The following is a 19273-nucleotide window of genomic DNA, read 5'->3' on the forward strand; positions in this document are numbered from 1 at the left end:
TATCTGGTGACTGGGTGTTTGTTATCTTTTGACTTGCATCGGACATTCTTATCAGGGAAATCGGGTTAGGGTTAGGATCAGTCGCGGACGCTCAAGGTGCAATGGCAAGTAGGCTTGAAGTTATCTAGTAACACCAAATATGAATTTGGCAATGCAGAAACGAAACCGAAACTTGTAAACTGTTTGTGAGTGGTTCTGTGGGAAGTAGAACTGCAACACAGCGAGAACAACGTGTGAAAGGCAATAAAACTGCCTAAAATCATAAAGTAGCTTTGCAAAAAGGCACTGCTTGATACTTTCAGCCGATTTCAGGGATTGTTACTCTCAGAGTGCAAACCTGACGATTGCAAATCATTTTTTTATTGACCATCCGTGCCCTGATAACAAAGAACAAACACTGATGCAGAGTAATTATGAGCGGCATGCATTCCTCGTTGGTAGCAGTGACACACGATGACCACGCCCCTTTTCCACACCCAGGTGATGCAAACGCGTGTCAAAAACCATGTTTGTTGCAGAAGTAAAACAAAACTGATTTTTAAAGGGCATTTTCTGAGCTAACCCCAAATAGCTTTACTTGTACCATAAACGCCTGAAACGCTATCACAAGGGGCTCCCAAGGTATTGTTCAAATTGAATAGGCGCTGTAACGAAAGAGCTAAGCATGGAGTACCTCTGGGTGGTACATAACCCACCTTCAAGTTTCTGCATGTGGGGCCACGGCACAGATTTTACAAAATGAAACACACTTATCCGTGACTGGGTACCCAGGCTACCCACATTCCAAAGGGGGAGTGAGAGCCACTTGGCGGCAAATCGTTTGTTGTTAAGCGAGAACAAGTGGTTGATATTATGCACAAGTTTCACAAGCTGCTTTGCGGATGAGTAATTTGTTTAACAATTTATTAGGAGAATTCTCGGTGGAGGTGAAAAGCAAGAACGCCCTGTGTTCGAGGTTTCGGCGGTCAAAATTAATCTCTGGGTGGTTAAGATTAATTTGGAGCCCTCCGCTGCGGCGTGCCTAATCGCCTGTGAAGTGCTGGCACATTAAACCTCATAATCAATCCATTTTCTTCAGTGAGAATGTGCAGCAGCAAAAATAGCGCCTGTTTTCTTGGGTCCAGCTGTTGCCAAGTCTATGTGTGGACCTATGTGTAACAGTAATACTAATTCCATAATACAAATGGAATTAGTATTACTGACTTTCTTTTTGTGTGTGTGGTTTTCATTCGCGGTGTTTTTTCCATGTTTCAGGAAGACACTAAGACAGACGAATGCTCTGTGCCGGAGGACCCCGTGAGTGACATTCTTTTGCCCTGTTCCTTTTCTTACTCTATTAAAGTAATTACGAGAGGAGGCATGGAATCGTTGTGTATAGGTGGCACATTACTTTCTGTGTTGACTTTGTAGCGGCAGCAACAAAATTGGAATGTGTCTTTACGTCAGCTTAGCTCACTCTCGCTTTGGCAAGCCTTCATCAAATGTTTTCAGGAAACGTAGGACTCTTGAGATCTGCTGTAGTGGGTGCAGCCAAGAAAATTTTGAGGTGTTCTTGATTACCAAAGTGGGGCAGTTTGTGCATTGACATACCACCATTTGCTGGTTAGGTGGCGACAGTGAGGGGCAGTTGTGAGTTGGCGTTGGTGTGTTTCCACTTCCCTGTTTGTTCCCGGTCTCTGTGCCATTCTTCCTAAGAGTATTCCAGTAGGGCCACATTGTAGCAAACCTGGTGGGCGCAAAAAATTGGGTGTAGCGTGCGAATGCAGATTTCGCGTGCCTTGTTTCTTAATTGCGACGTAGCTTGTGTCTGTAAAAAATGGCTTCACCATCCATTCCTAAAGAAAGCTGAGAGAAGTGCGAAGGCTTTCTAACATCAAAACTGCGTCAAAAGTGCGTCGAAACATTCGCTAGAATTGCGTCCAATCGATCATCAAACCTTCAAGACCCAAATCGCAAACGAAGAACTAAGTAAATGCATCTATGAACGATCTAAATGTATATTGATATCTGGTTTATGAGGTAGTAAAGGTATACCATTGCGCTCCTTCAAGGAGCCATTAAGAGAAAATACAACTTCGTTTAATTTGAAAGAACTAGGATTCAGTATCTCACTCAGCTCGATTACAGCCACAAAAGATGTTTTTTTAACAAAAAAAAAAAAAGCAAGAAGTATTTAAAACTTTCAAATTTTGCGCCACAGTGACGTGTTATGAGCACGAATGACGTCATACGGGCCAACAATAAAACAATTTTCAGTGCGTTAACTGAACGTTAGCATTCAAGTGATGCGGTCAAATGGAAGTAGAGGCCCCATTACAGACGTCCAGTCATGTGTCGTCACGACAGGTCAGTTAGGCGGCCGCCAATCACACGAACAAGTTTCCGTGACGTCATAGAAAAGTTGCGGGAAATTGGCTAGGGGGTCACGACTGCTGCACACGTTTTCTTCAATATCTCCGTTATTTGTTCGAAGATTGCGATGATAGTGGTATCATTGTTATCGGGACTAAGCAGTCTTTCTAATAAACCCAACTTGTATTTTGTTTTCATGGCTCCTTTCATGATCAATGCATGTATTCTATCTAGAGCCGTTCATGTTTTACTATTTTTGTAAGCACTGGAGCATCTACAACACTGAGTGTGAAACCCATTCAGGCACAGGAACACAATGAACTGCGGGGCGGTGTGTTTGGGTTTTGAACACATAACGCAGCAGAAATGGGGGGAAAAAAAAAAAGAAAAGAAAGAAAAGATGAATATTTTCATTTACAATGATGGACTCTCGTACTAAGAAACACTGGGGGGACCCTCCTTTCCAGAATGCAGCAGCAGCCATGAAGCCCGAATGGATCTGCACGCTGACGCAGCCGCCTTTCCTGATCCGCTCGCCAGCCCAGCAGTTTCTGTCGGACTACTTTGCCGATGGAGTGGGCCTCAGCCCCTCTGCGGACGGCTGTGCTGAGGGTGAGTTGTCCGCCTGCCCGGAGTTGTTTTTGAGGCTGGCTGTAAGGCGGCTTCCCAGGGTGCGTTGATGGACCCCAAAAAGCTCACTGAAGTTGACGGCGTGGGCTTGAAAAATCGAAAGGCTGTTTAGGAATTGGGGACAAATTAGTAGACTAATGCATTATCTGACATCGTTGCCTCGTTTACTTGTGCCAGGTCCAGGTGCATAAAAAATTGTTGTGCATTTGGGACCGTTTGTAGGGTTTGTGTCAAAATGCGTGACAAGGCATGGGAGCAGGCAGTGTGGCCTCAATTCGCACTGGGTTTGCACTCGCTTGCTTGACAGGCGAAACATTGGGTTAAACCGAAGCCTAGGAACTTAGAGTTCTCGTGAGAGCTTGAAGAGCGACTTCTCTTGTAGCGCATTCAGTTTTCGATGACGTGCGGCGGAAGGCTTAACTATGAGTACTCGAGCCCATCATTCCAGGCCAGCTTAAACTAGATCTTTGTGAACCCACTCAAGAAGGACTGGTGGCCTGACCTGGGCCTGTGCCAGATCCTTGAAGGGACACTAAAGGCTGAATGAAATTTTGTTTTAACTGAAAGATCATATGTTTCGTAGCTCTCTCAGCTTTTGTTCGACAAGAAACGATGCATTATTTGCTGAGAACTGGCATATCTCTCACCTGCTTCCCTTTCGTTTCACAAACTGGGAAGCTAACCGCAGGCAGCACCGGTGTGGTCTAGAGCATAAACGCTGGCAACGGTAGCTTTTACGTCTCCGGGCCTCAGCGAACTACGACAACGTTTCGTGGGCCGAGGGGGCTGGCTTGGACGTTTATGATTTTTCACCAACGGAATGAGAAACGCTTTTAAATGCTCGAGCGGTCGGTGTGCCTGCCTACTCCGGATTCCCGGACCCCATCCAGCCTGCTCCCAGCAGTTCCTCTTTTCAAATCAACAAGCGCCATTTCAAATATCAAGGGTGGTGTCCCGGGTTCCGGGCTTCCGCCGTTTTAGGAAGGTGCCTTCGTTTCACCTTGTCTGGCAAACGCAGCCATCCCATATTATCTTCTCTCGCACGGCACGAGCCCATCGTCTAATAAACACTCTTCACGGCAGACATGTCGGCAGTCGTTGCCTGCGCTCCCCGTGAGACATAACAAGCACAGAGCGACGCGTGCTTTACAGATTATCAACAGCAGCTCTAGGCGAACAGGCTGATTTGTCACCTAACCACTCGCTGTAAATTCAATTCACGGGCGATTATGTTTGAAACGGGCGCATGTTTCCAGTAGCAACATTTTAAATAAAGTGTTACCCCTCCTTCGTGCACAGAGAATGGGAGATTGGAAGCTTGGGCCATTTGCCAATTCTAATGAAGGCTCTTTAGGTGTTTCCTGTCGGGTATATTGCTTGCAGAAGCTTGGGTGCTCACCGTTGTAGGTTACTGGCTTCGCTAATTGCGCACCGATGCTTTTCAAAAACGAAACTGAAAGCATGATGGCTGACTGATTAGTGAGGGGAGCAGCCTGCCTCGCAGTGCATGAAAGCTGTAGTCTGTGTGTTTTAGATAATATGAGGTCATGGGAAGCTTTGGTTTATGTTTATTTCATGTGCTCAAGCACTTAGCAACTGTTTATTTCAGGAAAAATCTGTAGGTGCTTTTTCCAATGAGCTCTCGCCATTCACCACCTTCTTTGTGATGTCACAAACTATAGTACCCAAATGCGTACGGGGTGTTGTCTCCTGTTTTCATGTTTCTGGCATTTTATGCCTTATTAAACAACTTGTAGCTACGAGAGTGGTGTGTTTAGATTCTCGGCACCGTAATCCATCGATACAGGCCAACCTGTATCCACACTTTAGTGCCCCTTGAAAGTGCGGCGCAGCTGTTGGGGTGATAGAATGGACCTGAAGAAGCCGTGTGCACAAAAGTGTTCAACGGCAACACATTTCATGAAACAGCACGGAGTACGTGTAGTCTCGCAACTAATGGGACTCTGTGATTTGTGAAAACTGGCTGCTGTGATTTTTTTTTTTTTTCAGGCGTGTTAAAAAAAAAAGTTCCTTATAGTGTGTTCAACCTTTCGAGGTCGTACAGGGGATTATTTGGTGCATGATGCGTATGCCGCCAAGGGGGAGGCAAATTACCAGTGACGCTGCCGTACGAGGGATAGTTGACAGCCATCCTTTGTTAGCACTTGTTAGAGCTCTGTGTCCACTTTATATTGTTTCTCTCGCAGCGTATGAGTCACAGAATGTTTTTTTTTTTTTTTTTTTTTCCGTACTACATCAGTGCTCCACTTTTTCGGGTCCTCCCTTTCTTTTTTACATATTCACTAAAGGCTGCCTTCTCCATTTCACTCTCTGTCTGACGCCAACTTTTCTATGCCTGTTCTGTCCCCACGTGCAGGCCACGAGAAGCCAGCGCGGCAACAGAATGGCACCAGCAAGAGCAACACCACCGACTGCTACCTCGAGCCAGGTATGGCATCTGTCGTGTGCGTCACTGGGTTGTTGTCTCTGGCCCAGGCTGCACCGCACATGGCCTTGTTCTCTCCGTGTGTCTTACTGGCCTTTTTCACGTACCCGGCCAATTCTTTCGACTAGTAGGGAAGTGAACGATAGCCTGAATAACACAACAGTCTCACAATGGAAGGTGTGATATCCAGCTAGTCCGAAAAATTGGCTAGTGGCTATGTTAAGGTGTGAGTTGCATGCATGAATGCATGTGCATTTGCCCACGCTTAAATGTTGGTTTCTACACTGCACGCCGCATTGACAGCTCGCAAATTGAAAAACAAAACAAAAATATCCTGCCGCAGTGAAGTTCTCAAGCCCTGTTTTAAAAACAAAGGTAGGAGAAGATGATGAGCCTACACAAGTTGTCGTAGCATGAGACCATTTCAGTAATAGTAATGCGCTGTGTTACATGCATTTTTGCGTTCGGTGCATAATTATGGTACACAGTTTGTACCTGGCTCCACCGTTGAGGGTCGAGGGGTTGAGGTGTAACTTTCTAGTTGTGGGGAATGCTAGAATAAGTGAGAAAAAAAAATGGCCAAGGCATGTTAGCAGTGCAGATGAAAATGCATTGTCAGCTTTGGGATATGACGGTGGAGCAGATGACATTATTGCAGAGTTGAGTCCACCTTGTTCAGGTGCAGAGCCAGCAAAAATATGCCCTGGCCTAGCCCTTCTTGCTTGTTGAAATCAGCTGCCGGGGGCACCTTGTTGCCTCGTGCGCTCTCAGACGAGCGGTTGTTTTCAACTTGTTTGCCCTTGTTTGAGGTGTGCTGGCTTGTCATTTTGCCACCTGGAGATGCGTAACAGCTCTGGTTCTGCATTTCTCAGGTTTGGTAAACCTGCTTGTGCGAGCACGATGTTGGAGAGTGGCTTGGAGGCGTTGCCTTTTGTGTTAAGCCTCCCAGCCGTTACCGTCAATGCTGTCCAGTCCAAATAAAGGGGGCAGTAGTGGGGTCATGTCCAAACATCTGGATGGGAAAAGGAAAGCCTGTAGGTTATCGCTCTCGTGTAACAGTGGTGGGAACAACCCTAATGTAGAGTGCCCTGTAGAATGACGATGTCTATTTCCCCCCTTGCCTCGCCTACAGAGCGGCTGACGCAGCTGCTGCAGCCCTTCTACCGGCCCGGGGAGCAGGGCAAGGCCCTCTGCTTCCACCCCGACATCATGGAGACGTACGAGATGGACGCCTTCCCCGAGTACGCCCGCGAACAGGCACGTGTAGTCACTTCTCTTTTTCTCCAAGGGGCATTGTGCGGGATGACCAGAGTGTGCACAGGGCAGTTATACGAGCAGTAAATGGGAAAGTTGGGCGAGTTCGTGGTTATGCACTGGTGAACTAACTAGTGCAAATGTTGGGCAGAAACATTCAAGAGAGGACTGCACAGGTGCTGTATTGTTGGTCCTCTCATATGAATTTTTATCTGTGCTGGTTCACCAAGTATGCAAGTCAGCACTGATTTTGTGCCTGGCTGGTTGGGTGAGATGCCAAGTGGGCGTCGTACTTCACAGGCTGAGCTGAGTTCTTGTACGTGTACGGTACAGTAGCTACGGTACCGTACCGTACGTATTGTACATGTAGCTACCGTACGTACCGTACGGTAGCTACGAGGGACAGAAGGAAGGAACAATGGCTGCCAACACTTTCCCCGTGTTTCCCCGTGGTCGTCCTTCGGTGGTGACACTCTTCTGTCCCCCCTCCCCCTTGGCCGCACAGGTGATGTACCTGGGCGTGCGCAATGTGGTGCTCTCCCTGTGGGCCCTGCGGCCACAGGCGTGGCTGGACCTGCCGTGGGTGTCGCGCCACCTGCTCTGCCGAGGCCTGGTGCGCATCCGCTGCCTGCTCGAGGCCCAGAGGGTGCTGCGCTTCTTCACCGCCCGCGGGCTCATCAACCACGGCGCCCTGCCCCTCGCCCGGCCCTCTGCCCTGCCGCCGCCGCTGCCGGCCTCCTGCCGACAGGTATGCTGGGCGGGGGAGAGGTGGAATCTCGGTTTACAAGGGTGCCAGTAGCACTTTCAGGGTGAGGAGAGGTCGGTTGCCTTGCACTGGCTGTATCGTCCCTCTCTCCCCACCTCAGTTTTGCTTTTAGTGACCTTCTGAAACTGCATCACCATTTGAGCGACCACCTTTTCATGCTGGCTCAACAGCTGCCTTTCTTTATCCTCTATTGCTCCATGCAAAACAGGTGTGGATCCAATTTGCTATTTATGGCATGTGGTCTGATTGGCGGTGTGACGTGCATTACCTATTTGGCGTACCCATGACCACACTGTACAGCCATGGGGTTTCGTACTGACATGGGCTAAAGGGAAATCTGGCACTCTAATTGCACACCACCAATGAGATGTGGAAAGTGTTCCACACTTACTTGGCCTGGCCTGCGTGTTAGCTTCTCTGAGCTTGCGATTGGCACTTTTTTTTTTCCTTGTCTATTTATCCCAAGTGGCTCGCTAGTAGTATGCCATTGTTAGTTCACTGCTTCAGCCCACAACGATTATTGACCTACTTTGGGGTGAGGTATGGTATTGTTTCTGGCCTCATATTTTGTGGCTATTGTAACGCCATGATCACCACAAAATTTATTGCTTTAATGAAGATTGGATGGGTTGGTACGTTTTAAAAATGAACCAGTGCAGAAAGGACACAACACGCAAGAAGGATAACGAAAAGACAGCGTTGTGTCTGCTTGTTCTCTCTTTCTTGTGTTTTGTTGTCACTGTTTATTGCTTTATTGCATTGACTGTAGCTGTGACAACACGTTGAAATTGGGAGGCCATCCCATTGGTGAGTCAAATAGGAACTGTCTCCACATTCTCTTGCATCTCAATGGCTGAGGTGTCATGCTGCTGAGACACAAGGATGGGGGCTCGATCCCAGTTGCAGTGGCTGCTTGTCAGATGGAGGCAAAACGTGGAAACGCTAGTGTGTTGAGATTTTGGCGCATGCTTAAGATTCCTGGCTGGTGGGAATTAATCTGGAGCCGTCCTCCACTAGGGCGCACCTCAGGTGTAGCGTTATGGCATTGAACACCACAATCAATCACAAATAGGGGGACAGTGCAACAGAGACAAAAACACAAGAAGAAGGTGACGATCACGAGAGCTCGTGGTTGTCACCTTCTTCTTGTGTTTTTGTCTCTGTTGCACTGTCCCCCTATTTGTGATCATGCACCAACTTTCCCAAGCCTTAACCCTTACAATCAATCAGTCAAGTTAGAAAAGGAGGGGGAGGTGTAGAGAGAGGCACGGATGCTGGCTGCCTGCGCAAGCTCTAGCCTAAGCCGTTGTCCCCTTGTGCTCGCAGAGGAAGGTGCTGGTGGTGGGAGCGGGCCCGGCGGGCCTGTCAGCGGCACGCCACCTGCGCCGGCTGGGCCTGCAGGTGACCGTGCTGGAGGCCTCCGACCGCCTGGGGGGCAGGGTGCATGACGACACCTCCCTGGGCGTCTGCCTCGGCATGGGCGCTCACATCGTCACGGGCGTCACCAACAGGTGAGCAAGGGGAAGGGGTGCTGCCGATGCTGCGAGGAGGGAAATTAATGTGCCTTTACAATGCTTATGTTTGCGTGTATACATTGCAAGTGATATAGCTGTGTGCACTGTAAGACTTCCGTAGTTTCCCTCATCCCACGAGTTATTCCAAACTTCATCCACTTCACCTGTACAGGGTCGTCATCATCTTGTGTGTGCCAGTAAGAGATCCACAACCATTGTGGCATGCATCTCGCAGTGTGTGTATGTGCGGGTGCATGCGTGCGTGTGCGCGCGCAGGTGCCATGGTTTCCACTTTTATTGCTCTTAGTAGTCTTTTCTAAGAAGGCCAATTACTCACAGAACAAAGTCGTAGTGAGTGACTTTGTTGACGATGCAATGGTGTCCAATAGTTGACTAGTCGCACCAGAATTAAGCTCTTCATTCAGAATAATGAATGTTCATAGTAGAGTACTGTTAATCCTATGGAGCATCAGTTTGGTAGACAGTTCGTGCGCAAGTAACTGTAGGATCTTAAACCCCCCTGCAGTTTTTGAACTTTTTATCGTCACTTTTTGTTCTCATTTGAAGAATTGTAGTTTGGAATTTTCCCAGCCTACTGGTGCCATCGTTGTATTGTGCCATTTGGCAGACGCTTACACATCACTTGCGCAATGCTGTTGCTTGTCAGGGATTGCAACAGCCGAAACTGAGGGCAAAACTAAACGGGGATTTATTTAGGCAAACTTGTGCCTCTAATACTGAAAGAAAAATGGGAGCCACCAAGAAAGGTGTTCTCATGCGAAGCACCACACAGCCAAAATCAGCATTCTCTAGAACGTGCCGTTCCGGGAACTCTTCTTCGTGGCGCCACTTCATAGCAGGCACTCTTGCAACAATACAGTGAAACTTCAGTTGAAAGAACTTCAGGGGACCAAGGAAGAGGCTTGTTTGCTAAAACCTCGCTTGTCTCAAATCTGTGCAGCAGTGTATTGTAGAAGGTCAAAGTGAACTTGCGATATTTAAATGAAAATAGCAACAATTATTGGCAGTCACTTGCATTATTTCGCAGAATCTGCATTTTATGTTCTACTGTGCTGACGAACTAACCACATGTCACCCTTGAGTATGATTATAGAACAATAGCATTTTGAAAAGGTTGAAATTTTCTACAGTTTGCCGTTATTAAGGGGGGACGCGGGTCTTAGAATGGTCCAAAATCGCGAAAATACGCATTTTGGGAAAAACACATTTTTGAAGTCTTTATACCTTCAAGCACCTACTCTAAAAGTTTCACCGCTGAATTTGATCGGGAATAATCTCAAAAACGACTTTGAAAACGCAGCGGGAGCCGCAAAACGCCGAAAACCGGGCTAAAAAAGCTTGAACTTCGCGCGCGCGCCACACTCGAAGCAGACTGCCGGCGGTTGCCATCTTGGGCTCGCTTTGTAGCTGATTTCTTTGTGCGTATTTTGCGCCATCTCAAAATGGCGTCGCATGGGGAGAACGAGCCACGGCCGGACTGGAGCAGCGGCGAGCGCGCACTTTCATACGGCCTGCGCACCCAAGAAGGAACCAATACAGCAGATTCTTTACTGTGGGGGCGCTTCGAACCAACCCTCTGCCCTTCCAACCCGCCTTTCTGTTAGTCGACGCATCGCTTCTGGCCGAGCGCAGCTGTGTGTTTTTGACAGTGCGCTTCGCTGCCGGCGGGACGCTCAGCCCGACCGGAGCGTGAATAGCAGAATCACGTTTAGCTAAGCGATAACCCTATCTCCCTCGACGGGAAATCATTCGCGTCACTGGTCGTGCCCTGTACGTGTGCAAACCAAAACATCATCCGAAAGGAAAAATAAGAAATGATATTTCAGTCACGGAAAGTCAACGTTACTAGATTATTTTCAGTTGTAAAACTGGGCGGCGCTGCCCGGAACCGCCACCGATCCTTCTCTCTGTGGCGCTGCAGTCGCAACCGGCTCGGCAGCCGGGGCGCTCGCAGGCGGTTTCGCTTATGCTTCTCCCTTCGCGTTCCTAGTTCAGCGCCCGGCGCGTACGTTTCTTGTGCGTGCGCGGGCGCTTGGGTAGGCGCACACATCTGGTAATTATTACATTCTCGGAAGCAAATAGCTACAATGAACAGCAGACACAATGACATTTTTTTCGCCCCTTGTGTGGTTCTTCCGGGTCCTTTTTTTGCCGAAGAGCAGTACTCGCAGTAGCCGGCGCATTCAGTGCCGCGGTCTCCGGCGTTTCTTGTTCGCGCGGTCTTTCTCAGTAGTGTTGAATGCGCGATGCCGTTCGAGTGGCACGTTTAGTGATTTGCCAGCGACTGTATTCCATTGATGTGGGCCTCTGCATGTGAAGCTGATGCAGACAATGCCGACCTGCTTTATTCCCGGGTGTACCAGTGGCTACAGCAGCAACAATTAAGAGCAACATGGACAGGCACTTCTTCTCGTCTTCCAAAAATGCGACGCTTCGCTCGCTATGAATTAAGGCCATCCCGCGTGCGGGTAAGGAAAAGGATCTAGTTGGCGGTCAGATACAAAGGAAGGAACAGCGCACATTTTAACGAAGAAGCATTGTGGTGTGTAACTCTGTCCGTCCTTCGTTAAAATGTGCGCTGTTCGAATTCCTTTGTAGCGGATAAGAAGCTTTCGACAAAGTCCAAAGTGTGCGATTGCCATTTTCACGAACAGGACATCGACAAATGGTTCGTACATGCAATGACGTTCTCTCTGAGGAATTCTCTGCGCGCGTCATCAAATCGTATTTGGTGACGTGCATTTCTATTCCAGATTCCTTCAGCGAGAATGTGCCTTGAATGTGCAGGTTAAGTCGGCGCACAACGCGCTAAGCTACTGCAAGCACGCTGGCAATTAAAGTTGTAGAGTTCGATTTAAATGAAAAAAAAAAACCTTGCATACATGTATCTATTTATTACTTTTTTTCTGTTAACATGCTTTGGTATTTTGTAGCCATATTCACCGTAAGCAAAAAAGATGAGTTGATTTCTAAATAAAAATGCTTGCATGTTTCTATTCATTAATTTGTTTCTCTTAACGAGCCATAATCACCTTAAGCAAAAACGATGTGGAGTTGATTGCAAATAAAAAAAAACGTTGCATATATTTTTCTACTTTGTGTCTGCCGTAAAGTGTGTACTGTAAAAACCAATAAATTGCTGCAAAGAACTTTATGCTTATTGACATGTAAGCTGGTTTAACTTCGTCAGTTAAATGACTCAATAATTCTTTCAATTAGAGATATTTCGCATTTGCGGAAACGTCGCTTCTTAGTGACGTACTTTTGGTAAAGCTAACTGTTGTCAGGGCAAAACATGGAAAAGATACTATTCTAAAAAGGACGTCGATAAAATTAGGAAGTTTCGTCTTCGAGTGGCCTTAATTACTAGAGCCACAAAGTGACGTAGCTCCAATTGATGGTGACCTTGCTTCTAATTGGCTGGAAATAAAATGAGCGGTTTCATGATTTTTTTATAAAATTCGGAAGAGTCAATCAAAATAAGCTTTAACGGAGGCTTATTCTACGCTACCAGCTCGCTGCAGACCGTTCACGCTCGTGGTTGGCTGCCAGCGAGCAGCCGACGCAAGCGCGCGCAAACTACGATGCGCTTCGGCTGACCTGTTGAAGAAAGCAAAACAATGAGCCGTAACTAACGGCTTTTACGCCCCACATTAAGCGATCCTGAGCAGCTACTGGAAAGTACTCTGGCCTAGATGTAGTCTGGACGCGGATAACTTGGCGGGTAGCGGGTAGTCTTTAATATTATCGCGCGCTAACGTCATGAAAAGGCCGAAGAGGCATTGGGAGAGGCGCCGTTGCACCCGACGAGCAGCGGCCGGGTAGAGCAAAATGCGGCGGTCCCGCCCTCTCGCGGCACGCCGAGAAACGGAGACACCGGCGATGCACGGCGCATGGGGAGAGTTTTACAACTGAACCTATCTAGTAACGTTGCGGAAAGTGCCGTGTTTATTTGCCTGTCTCACCATTTTCATATAATACAGTCGCTGATAAGATATGAAGACCTCGCATATTTTTTGTCATGCGCCCCACGTTGAAATGTTTCTTTCAAATGTTTGATTCGGCGCTTCCGAATGATAATGTTAGGCTGTTTGACCCTAATAGACCGAAAATTCAGAAGGGGGTAAGGAATCAACTATTTTAAGAACGCCCATGTAAATTAACACTGGCAGGTATCACCTGTAGCCACGGCAGGGCTAGGGCAGCGGCAAATCCGCGCACACCGCTCCTCTACCCCGCCCGTGCTGTGGGTCAACTGGCGAGGGTTGGTCCGAAGCGCCACGAACTAGCGGCGGTGAAAGGTGGGAACTATTCGCCGCGAGCTCGACATGTAGGTGGCGACACCGTCGCGCTGCTAGTGTGGATGCTCCGCTGAGCGGCCCGTAAGAATGCACACTGTGGGCGCGCTTCGTGCTTTTTTCTCGCAGTATGTGCCCACGAAAGGCGCAAACAAGAGTGGTATGCTGTAGTTCGGTTCCTCAACGTTCAATGTATAGCATGGAAGCGGCAGTCAGTTTTCATTATAACGGCAAAAAAAGCGACGGCTCATCGGGAATCTCAGAATTGCCGTAATTGTGACAATGAACTTGTACGCTGTGGCTCGTAGCAACCTCGATCTTTCCAGACTATGGCTTTGAGCCTTCAATAAAAGCATAAATAGAAACAAATCAGTAATCCTCGATCTCTGAAACTGAGTTTACAACGGCAATCTCAATCGCTTTCACTGGTAGCATGACGCATTCTTGCATTTGTGGGATGCCCTGAAATGGTAACACTACTTAACTGCCCCGAAATTCTTTCTAAGAGCTTACGATATTTTTTGTGTGTTCAGAAGGCAACATAAAATTACTGAATTTTGATCAGCGCAGAGATATAAATGTAACCAACGGGTCTTTTAAATTAAATTTTAGCGACTCTGAAGGAAGGTTTGATGAATAACGGTTTCAGATCACTTATTTACGGCTTTCGTCGCGGGTGAACTTGCGAATTGAATTATCAACGCACACAGTACAATCAACATCTCATGTTTAGCTAGGTTTTAGCAAAGTGACAAGCAGGTTTACAGTGTGCAAACCAAGCTTCTGGGATCTCACAGTGAGCACAAGTTTTCTGTTACGGCTGCTCTTTTGACCATTTGCGTTCCTTTTAAAATCTAACAGGTGCCTGCAACAGCGACATGTGTTTGCATTCTTGCGTATAACGTCGCTTGCGAACCCTAAACATGGCAATAAATGATCGAAGTTGCGCTGTTGCAGATGTAGTAAAACATTTCCTTTTTATTTCTCGTTGCGAATCAGCGCAACGGGTTCCCGGTAACTACTTTGTTTTGCAAACTGAATATCGCCTTTGTCTTGGCATTTAATTCTTGAGGATTGGTTATAAAATGAAATTCTGTGCATTTCCTTTTTTTTTCGGGAAGAGGGGGGAAGGGGGTCCTGCCAACGTTGCAAGAGCAGAGAGAAGAGAACGCATGTAACGCGAAAAGCCAAACTATGGTTATCAGTATTACTTACAATGGAAACTACACTAGGCGTTGTGTTCTGTAGCGGTGAAACAGCAGTACTTTAACACGTATTTTCAAAATTAATTAAGCCCCCTTTGGTCCGAGATTGTCCAGGAATTGTGGCTCGCCTTTTTCAAAAATGTATTGAAAGCAAGCATTGTGGGAAAAAATTTAAAAAAAATCAACGAGTCAAGGCACACGCTCCTCACACATGTGGGCAACAACGTACATTATATTACACGTTTTCTCCTCTTTCTTTAAACTTAGGTCCACCTTAAGAGGTTAAGACGTGACCATATTAGGCATTTGGTTATGCTGAATGAGAATTCTGGACAAAGTGATTCATGTCGGATTTGAAAATGATATATATGAAAATGACACACGAAATGCCACACGACAGACGCAAACTCACAACTGCTTAATTTTACCGAAAAATCCCCCCTAAATACTCTTGCGCATTCATAGAAACGTATTTTAAATAATACGTAAAATTAGCAACTCGATACAGTTGAATAAATGTTTATTCCTCCTCCGCAGTATAAACAACGACTGTCCAAAAATGGTATTTATTTTGGAAAAGGTACAGGAAGGACACGATCACACAGGCGCTTGCTGGTGTAAAATACGTGTCCGGTAATGTATGGGCGATAGCTTAGGGGTCGTGTGCAGTGTAAATGTTTTTGTTTGTTTCTTCTTTCTATAAGGACACAGCGCAGTTTTACAAGGGTGTGGAATTTGCACGCGTATGCACAGGTCTTGTCGCTTCTTACCCTTTAAATAATCACCACGCCACCTTCAATAAGCACCCTTCGACGTTCCCGAAACGGCAGACGACTGCACTCAGCAATAGGAAAAGTGCAATGTGTGTAAGCAATGTTCACACTCAAGCGGTGACCACGGCGAAGATGTTTCGTGGAATTAAGCCAGCGCATTAACCCTCAACGGCCACTGATTATTGCGTTTCTAGAGGAAATGCGCAAGCAGAGGTAACTATGTCATTGCTTACTGCCAAACGAGCACACATATTGGTTGTTTTGTCGTGTGCAGCACGCGTCTTGCGCCGCACGCAATGTGAAAAAGCAGACGACGCGAGAGCGCCATCCACACTAGGAGCGGTTCGTCCCGCCGCCGCCAGGGGCCGACTCTGTTCGCGCTCGGGGCGAATACCCGAAGCGCAGGCCGTATGAAACTGCGCGCCCGCCGCTCCTCCAGCCCGGCCGTGAACGAGCGTTACCGCCGATTTCCTGAAGGTCGTTTCGGAGCCGCTGATTGGCAGGAGCACGCGCGCTCGAGTCGAGCCCCCCGTTCCGCGTCTCTGATTGGCCGGCGCCGTTGAGCCGCCTTTTTTTTTTTTTTTTTTTTTTTTTTTTTTTTTTTTTTTTTTTTTTGCAGGCGCGCGTTCGCTTTCGCAGTATTTTCAATTCGGGTGCGTTTTCTGTGCCGTTAGTGACTGCGATTCTGTCACAACGTCTTTATGTCTCGCGCCGCAATGCCTGGAGACCTTTACCTCAAGGAACTACGCGCTGCAAGCGTACGAAAACACGATGGAAGACGCCGTAGACGGCGGTGCCGAGATCGCCTGTCACGTACGAACCTGGTCCGAGAAGTGCCGCGTGGAAACGTCCAGATTTAGTTAGCTGTTGTGCTTTGGTTATATTTGTGGGGAAAAAAAAAAGTCCGCAGCACAATATGTTTGTGCTTTTCTGTAGTTTGCATCGACGTTGAAGGAAGTGCAAAGAAGGAACTACCGTACGTGAAGGTTCAGCAAAAAATGCAGTTTTCCAGCGCTGTTTACAAAAGTTTTTCATTACTTGCATAGAGCCTTCCTGGTTATTTTTGGGGTACGGTCGCATACTTTGTTTTTTTTTTTCTTTAGGAACAGAGTGACATGGCGATTTTTATATTGGGCCATGCTGTAGCAAGAGTTAGAAACTAGATTTTCCTTTCTTAGTTTGCAACGTCATGCTCTGCCTTACTGAGTGTTTCACTATCAGGCTTTTGACCTAGGATGATAAGACTGGTATCATTTAATTTGCAATAAATAGATCTAGCAGGTGATGCTGTTTGTATGATGCTGTTTGTATCACTCTGGTATCCATCGCCAAATCGAAGTCCACCTGCAGCTCTACAGTTTATTTTGTGAGGTCACACTCTTCCTTGCGTGGTGTTTCCTTATCTTACACTTTAGCCAGGATAACAAGACTGGTATAATTTAATTTGTATTGAATTGGTCTAGCAGCTGATGCTATTTGTATCACTGAAGCATTGGTCACCAAAGTGCATTTCACCTACAGCCTTGCTGTAGGTTTCAGATGCATAGCAGGCCAATCTCTAGTTCTGGGTGGCTGCTGTGCTTTAGTCTCAGTGGTAGCACAAAAATAACAGCAGCACATGGTATTTGTGCCTTTCTGTATTCTGTAAAGACACTGAAAGAAAAGGTGAATGAGGATATACAGTTTCTGAAGTGTAACAGTAGAAAATTTAATTTTCCTTCGCAATTTGTACGGTATTCGTGCGAATTTATGTCAATCTTTCTAGAGGTATTTTTGTGTTACAGTCACATAGTTGGCATGCTTTTCTTCGTGAAGAATAGAGCTACAAAATGATGCTATTTATATTGTTGTAGCTATGCTGTTGCAAAAGTTACCGTGATCTAAAACTTCAAATGCATTTTTCTCAGTTTCTTTTTTTGCAAGACCAAGCTCTGCCTTACGGGGGTTTTTGTAATGTTGCTCTTAGGCTAGGATGACAAGACTGGTACCATTGTATTCGTACTGAATTGATCTAGGGGGTGATGCTATTTTTATTGCTCTGTCATTGTTTACCTATTTGCAAAAATTAATAAAAATGAGGCAATTTTATACGAATTGTTGATATCAAATGTTCACCTCTTTCATGCTTTGCAAAAGTCTTCGAAATGAATAAAAATAGCATAGCCCCCCAGAGTAGACCTTTGGCATTAAGTCCGTATAAATCATCATTGAGTTTGCTAAAGCGAAATTGCTCTAAACCCCCGTAAGAAATGCCTCAAAAAATAAATTTCAAAGTGTTGTATTTCTTGAACAAATGAAGCTATGTTAAAACTAATTACATATTTGAAATCAGTGTAAAAAACTGCTTAAGACTGCCAATTTTCATCTAGCTGGCACTAATAATAAAAAACATTGTCTAAAGACCCACCTCCCCCCTTAAGCAGCACGAGAAACTAAAGATGCAGTCGTTTGTTTGTTCGGCTGAGAGACTCGCTGTGGGTGCAGTACCATACTGACGGGGGATTTTAGAACAGTTTGTTTTTGTAGATCAGGGGAAGTTTTTCTATATCCCCCTAGTGTATTGGTTTCCTCTATTTGTCATTTTCACTTATTTATTAATCAAACGTGTTGTATTCCTTTGTCCATTTCACATTTTGTGTTTGCAAGTACTTGCAGCTTTTTTTCTCTTCTGTCACTTTTTTCCACCTCACACAATTACTGCATGAAAACGCAATTCCACACACACAAAAAGAAATTGTCCTCTCCTCTCCACACTTAAATTGTTCCTTATAGCTGAGGTGTTCATCTTCAAAAACACTCTTCATTTGTAATACAGGGGTGAGACAGCTGCGCAATATGCGCAGTTTTTATACAAATTTGTTTTCCTGCGCCAGGCGGCTCCAAAAGCTTGGAAATTGCAAAAATTGCGCCAAACTGCTCCAAAAAACAGTCTGTGAGCGAAGGATTTTAACGCTCCCGTTAGTTTCAGTGGGGAAAAATGCTTACTGACGGCATAATTTTCCAGCACCCCCAAGGTAATGCTGTTTGTAAAGGTTTAATTGATTGATTATCCAATAAAAACCTGCATAAAGTTAACCCCGAAATAGTTCTTTCGAAAATCACAATGTCGGGTTGCACTTGTTCTATTCTGTGCGGTTTTTGAAGTTTTCCCATTGAAAACCATTGCAGAGTCCTCAAAAAAAAGAAATACTATTGTTTACTGGGGCAACAAATTAATTGCTCAAGTTGATGGAAAAATGGCAATTTTCGGAGCACTGTATCTCCGGAACGACATTACTGGGTGAGGTGAAGAATGGAAAACATTGCCGCTGGGCGAAGCAGTTGCTTGTGGTTTAGGCTAATTCACTCTAGTTCAGGCAGAGCGCTCTTAGCCGATCGTAGTGAACGTCCACCTTGGCAATTGAAATGGGAAAGCTGGTGGGGTGGACGACTGTCACCTCGCTTTGTGCAACTTTTGCCGGGGCTCTACACTTGTGCATAAAGCCGAGTCTGGGATTTCAAAAATAATAATTTCGGCATTCGCATGATAACAAAACTGTGTTACGATTGCTTGGTTTTTCAATTCGATATTTTCAGCAGCACTCCATGCTATCTATGCATGGAGCCTAATAATTTAGACATGGTTTGTAAAAAGGTAGTGCAGTTCATACCTTGCGATACTCTGGTAGAAAAAACTTTATTGAAAGGCTGTTTAAGTGTTATGTACGTTCAAAGTGGATTAAAAAGTGCACCCCCTCCCCCCGAGTTGCCAAAAATTTGATTTTTTTGTTCTCTTAAGGTGGCATAATAAATGTCATTCTTCTGCTCCAAATCTAGGTTCTTCTGCTTCAAAATCGAGATTTCGCTATTCCAAAAACTGCTGCGAAATCTGATTCAGCTGTCTTACCCCTGTTAACATTAAACGGGATGTTTGCTCTCCTCTGCTGGCTACACCCATGATAAACTGCTAGAACAGTTTGTTTGAGTCGAACCATGGCTACAGTCGCCCTCTCCTTCTCTCCCTTGTTCCAACGC

The 19273-nt window shown here is 46.1% G+C and overlaps 1 protein-coding gene across 1 annotated transcript in view; it reads left to right on the plus strand.

Moving 5' to 3' along the window:
• LOC144175859 (lysine-specific histone demethylase 2-like) overlaps positions 1-19273 on the plus strand; it is a 46380-nt gene that overhangs the window by 5818 nt on the left and 21289 nt on the right. The window contains 6 exon segments of the mRNA XM_077704881.1: positions 1255-1296; positions 2820-2964; positions 5360-5431; positions 6561-6685; positions 7188-7430; positions 8775-8959. Of these exon segments, the coding sequence (XP_077561007.1) occupies positions 1255-1296; positions 2820-2964; positions 5360-5431; positions 6561-6685; positions 7188-7430; positions 8775-8959 (812 nt within the window).

The sequence above is a fragment of the Haemaphysalis longicornis genome, unplaced genomic scaffold, assembly GCF_048455015.1.
Source record: "Haemaphysalis longicornis isolate Haplotype H1 unplaced genomic scaffold, Haemaphysalis longicornis Haplotype H1 scaffold_3, whole genome shotgun sequence".
NCBI classification, from domain to species: Eukaryota; Metazoa; Arthropoda; class Arachnida; order Ixodida; family Ixodidae; genus Haemaphysalis; species Haemaphysalis longicornis.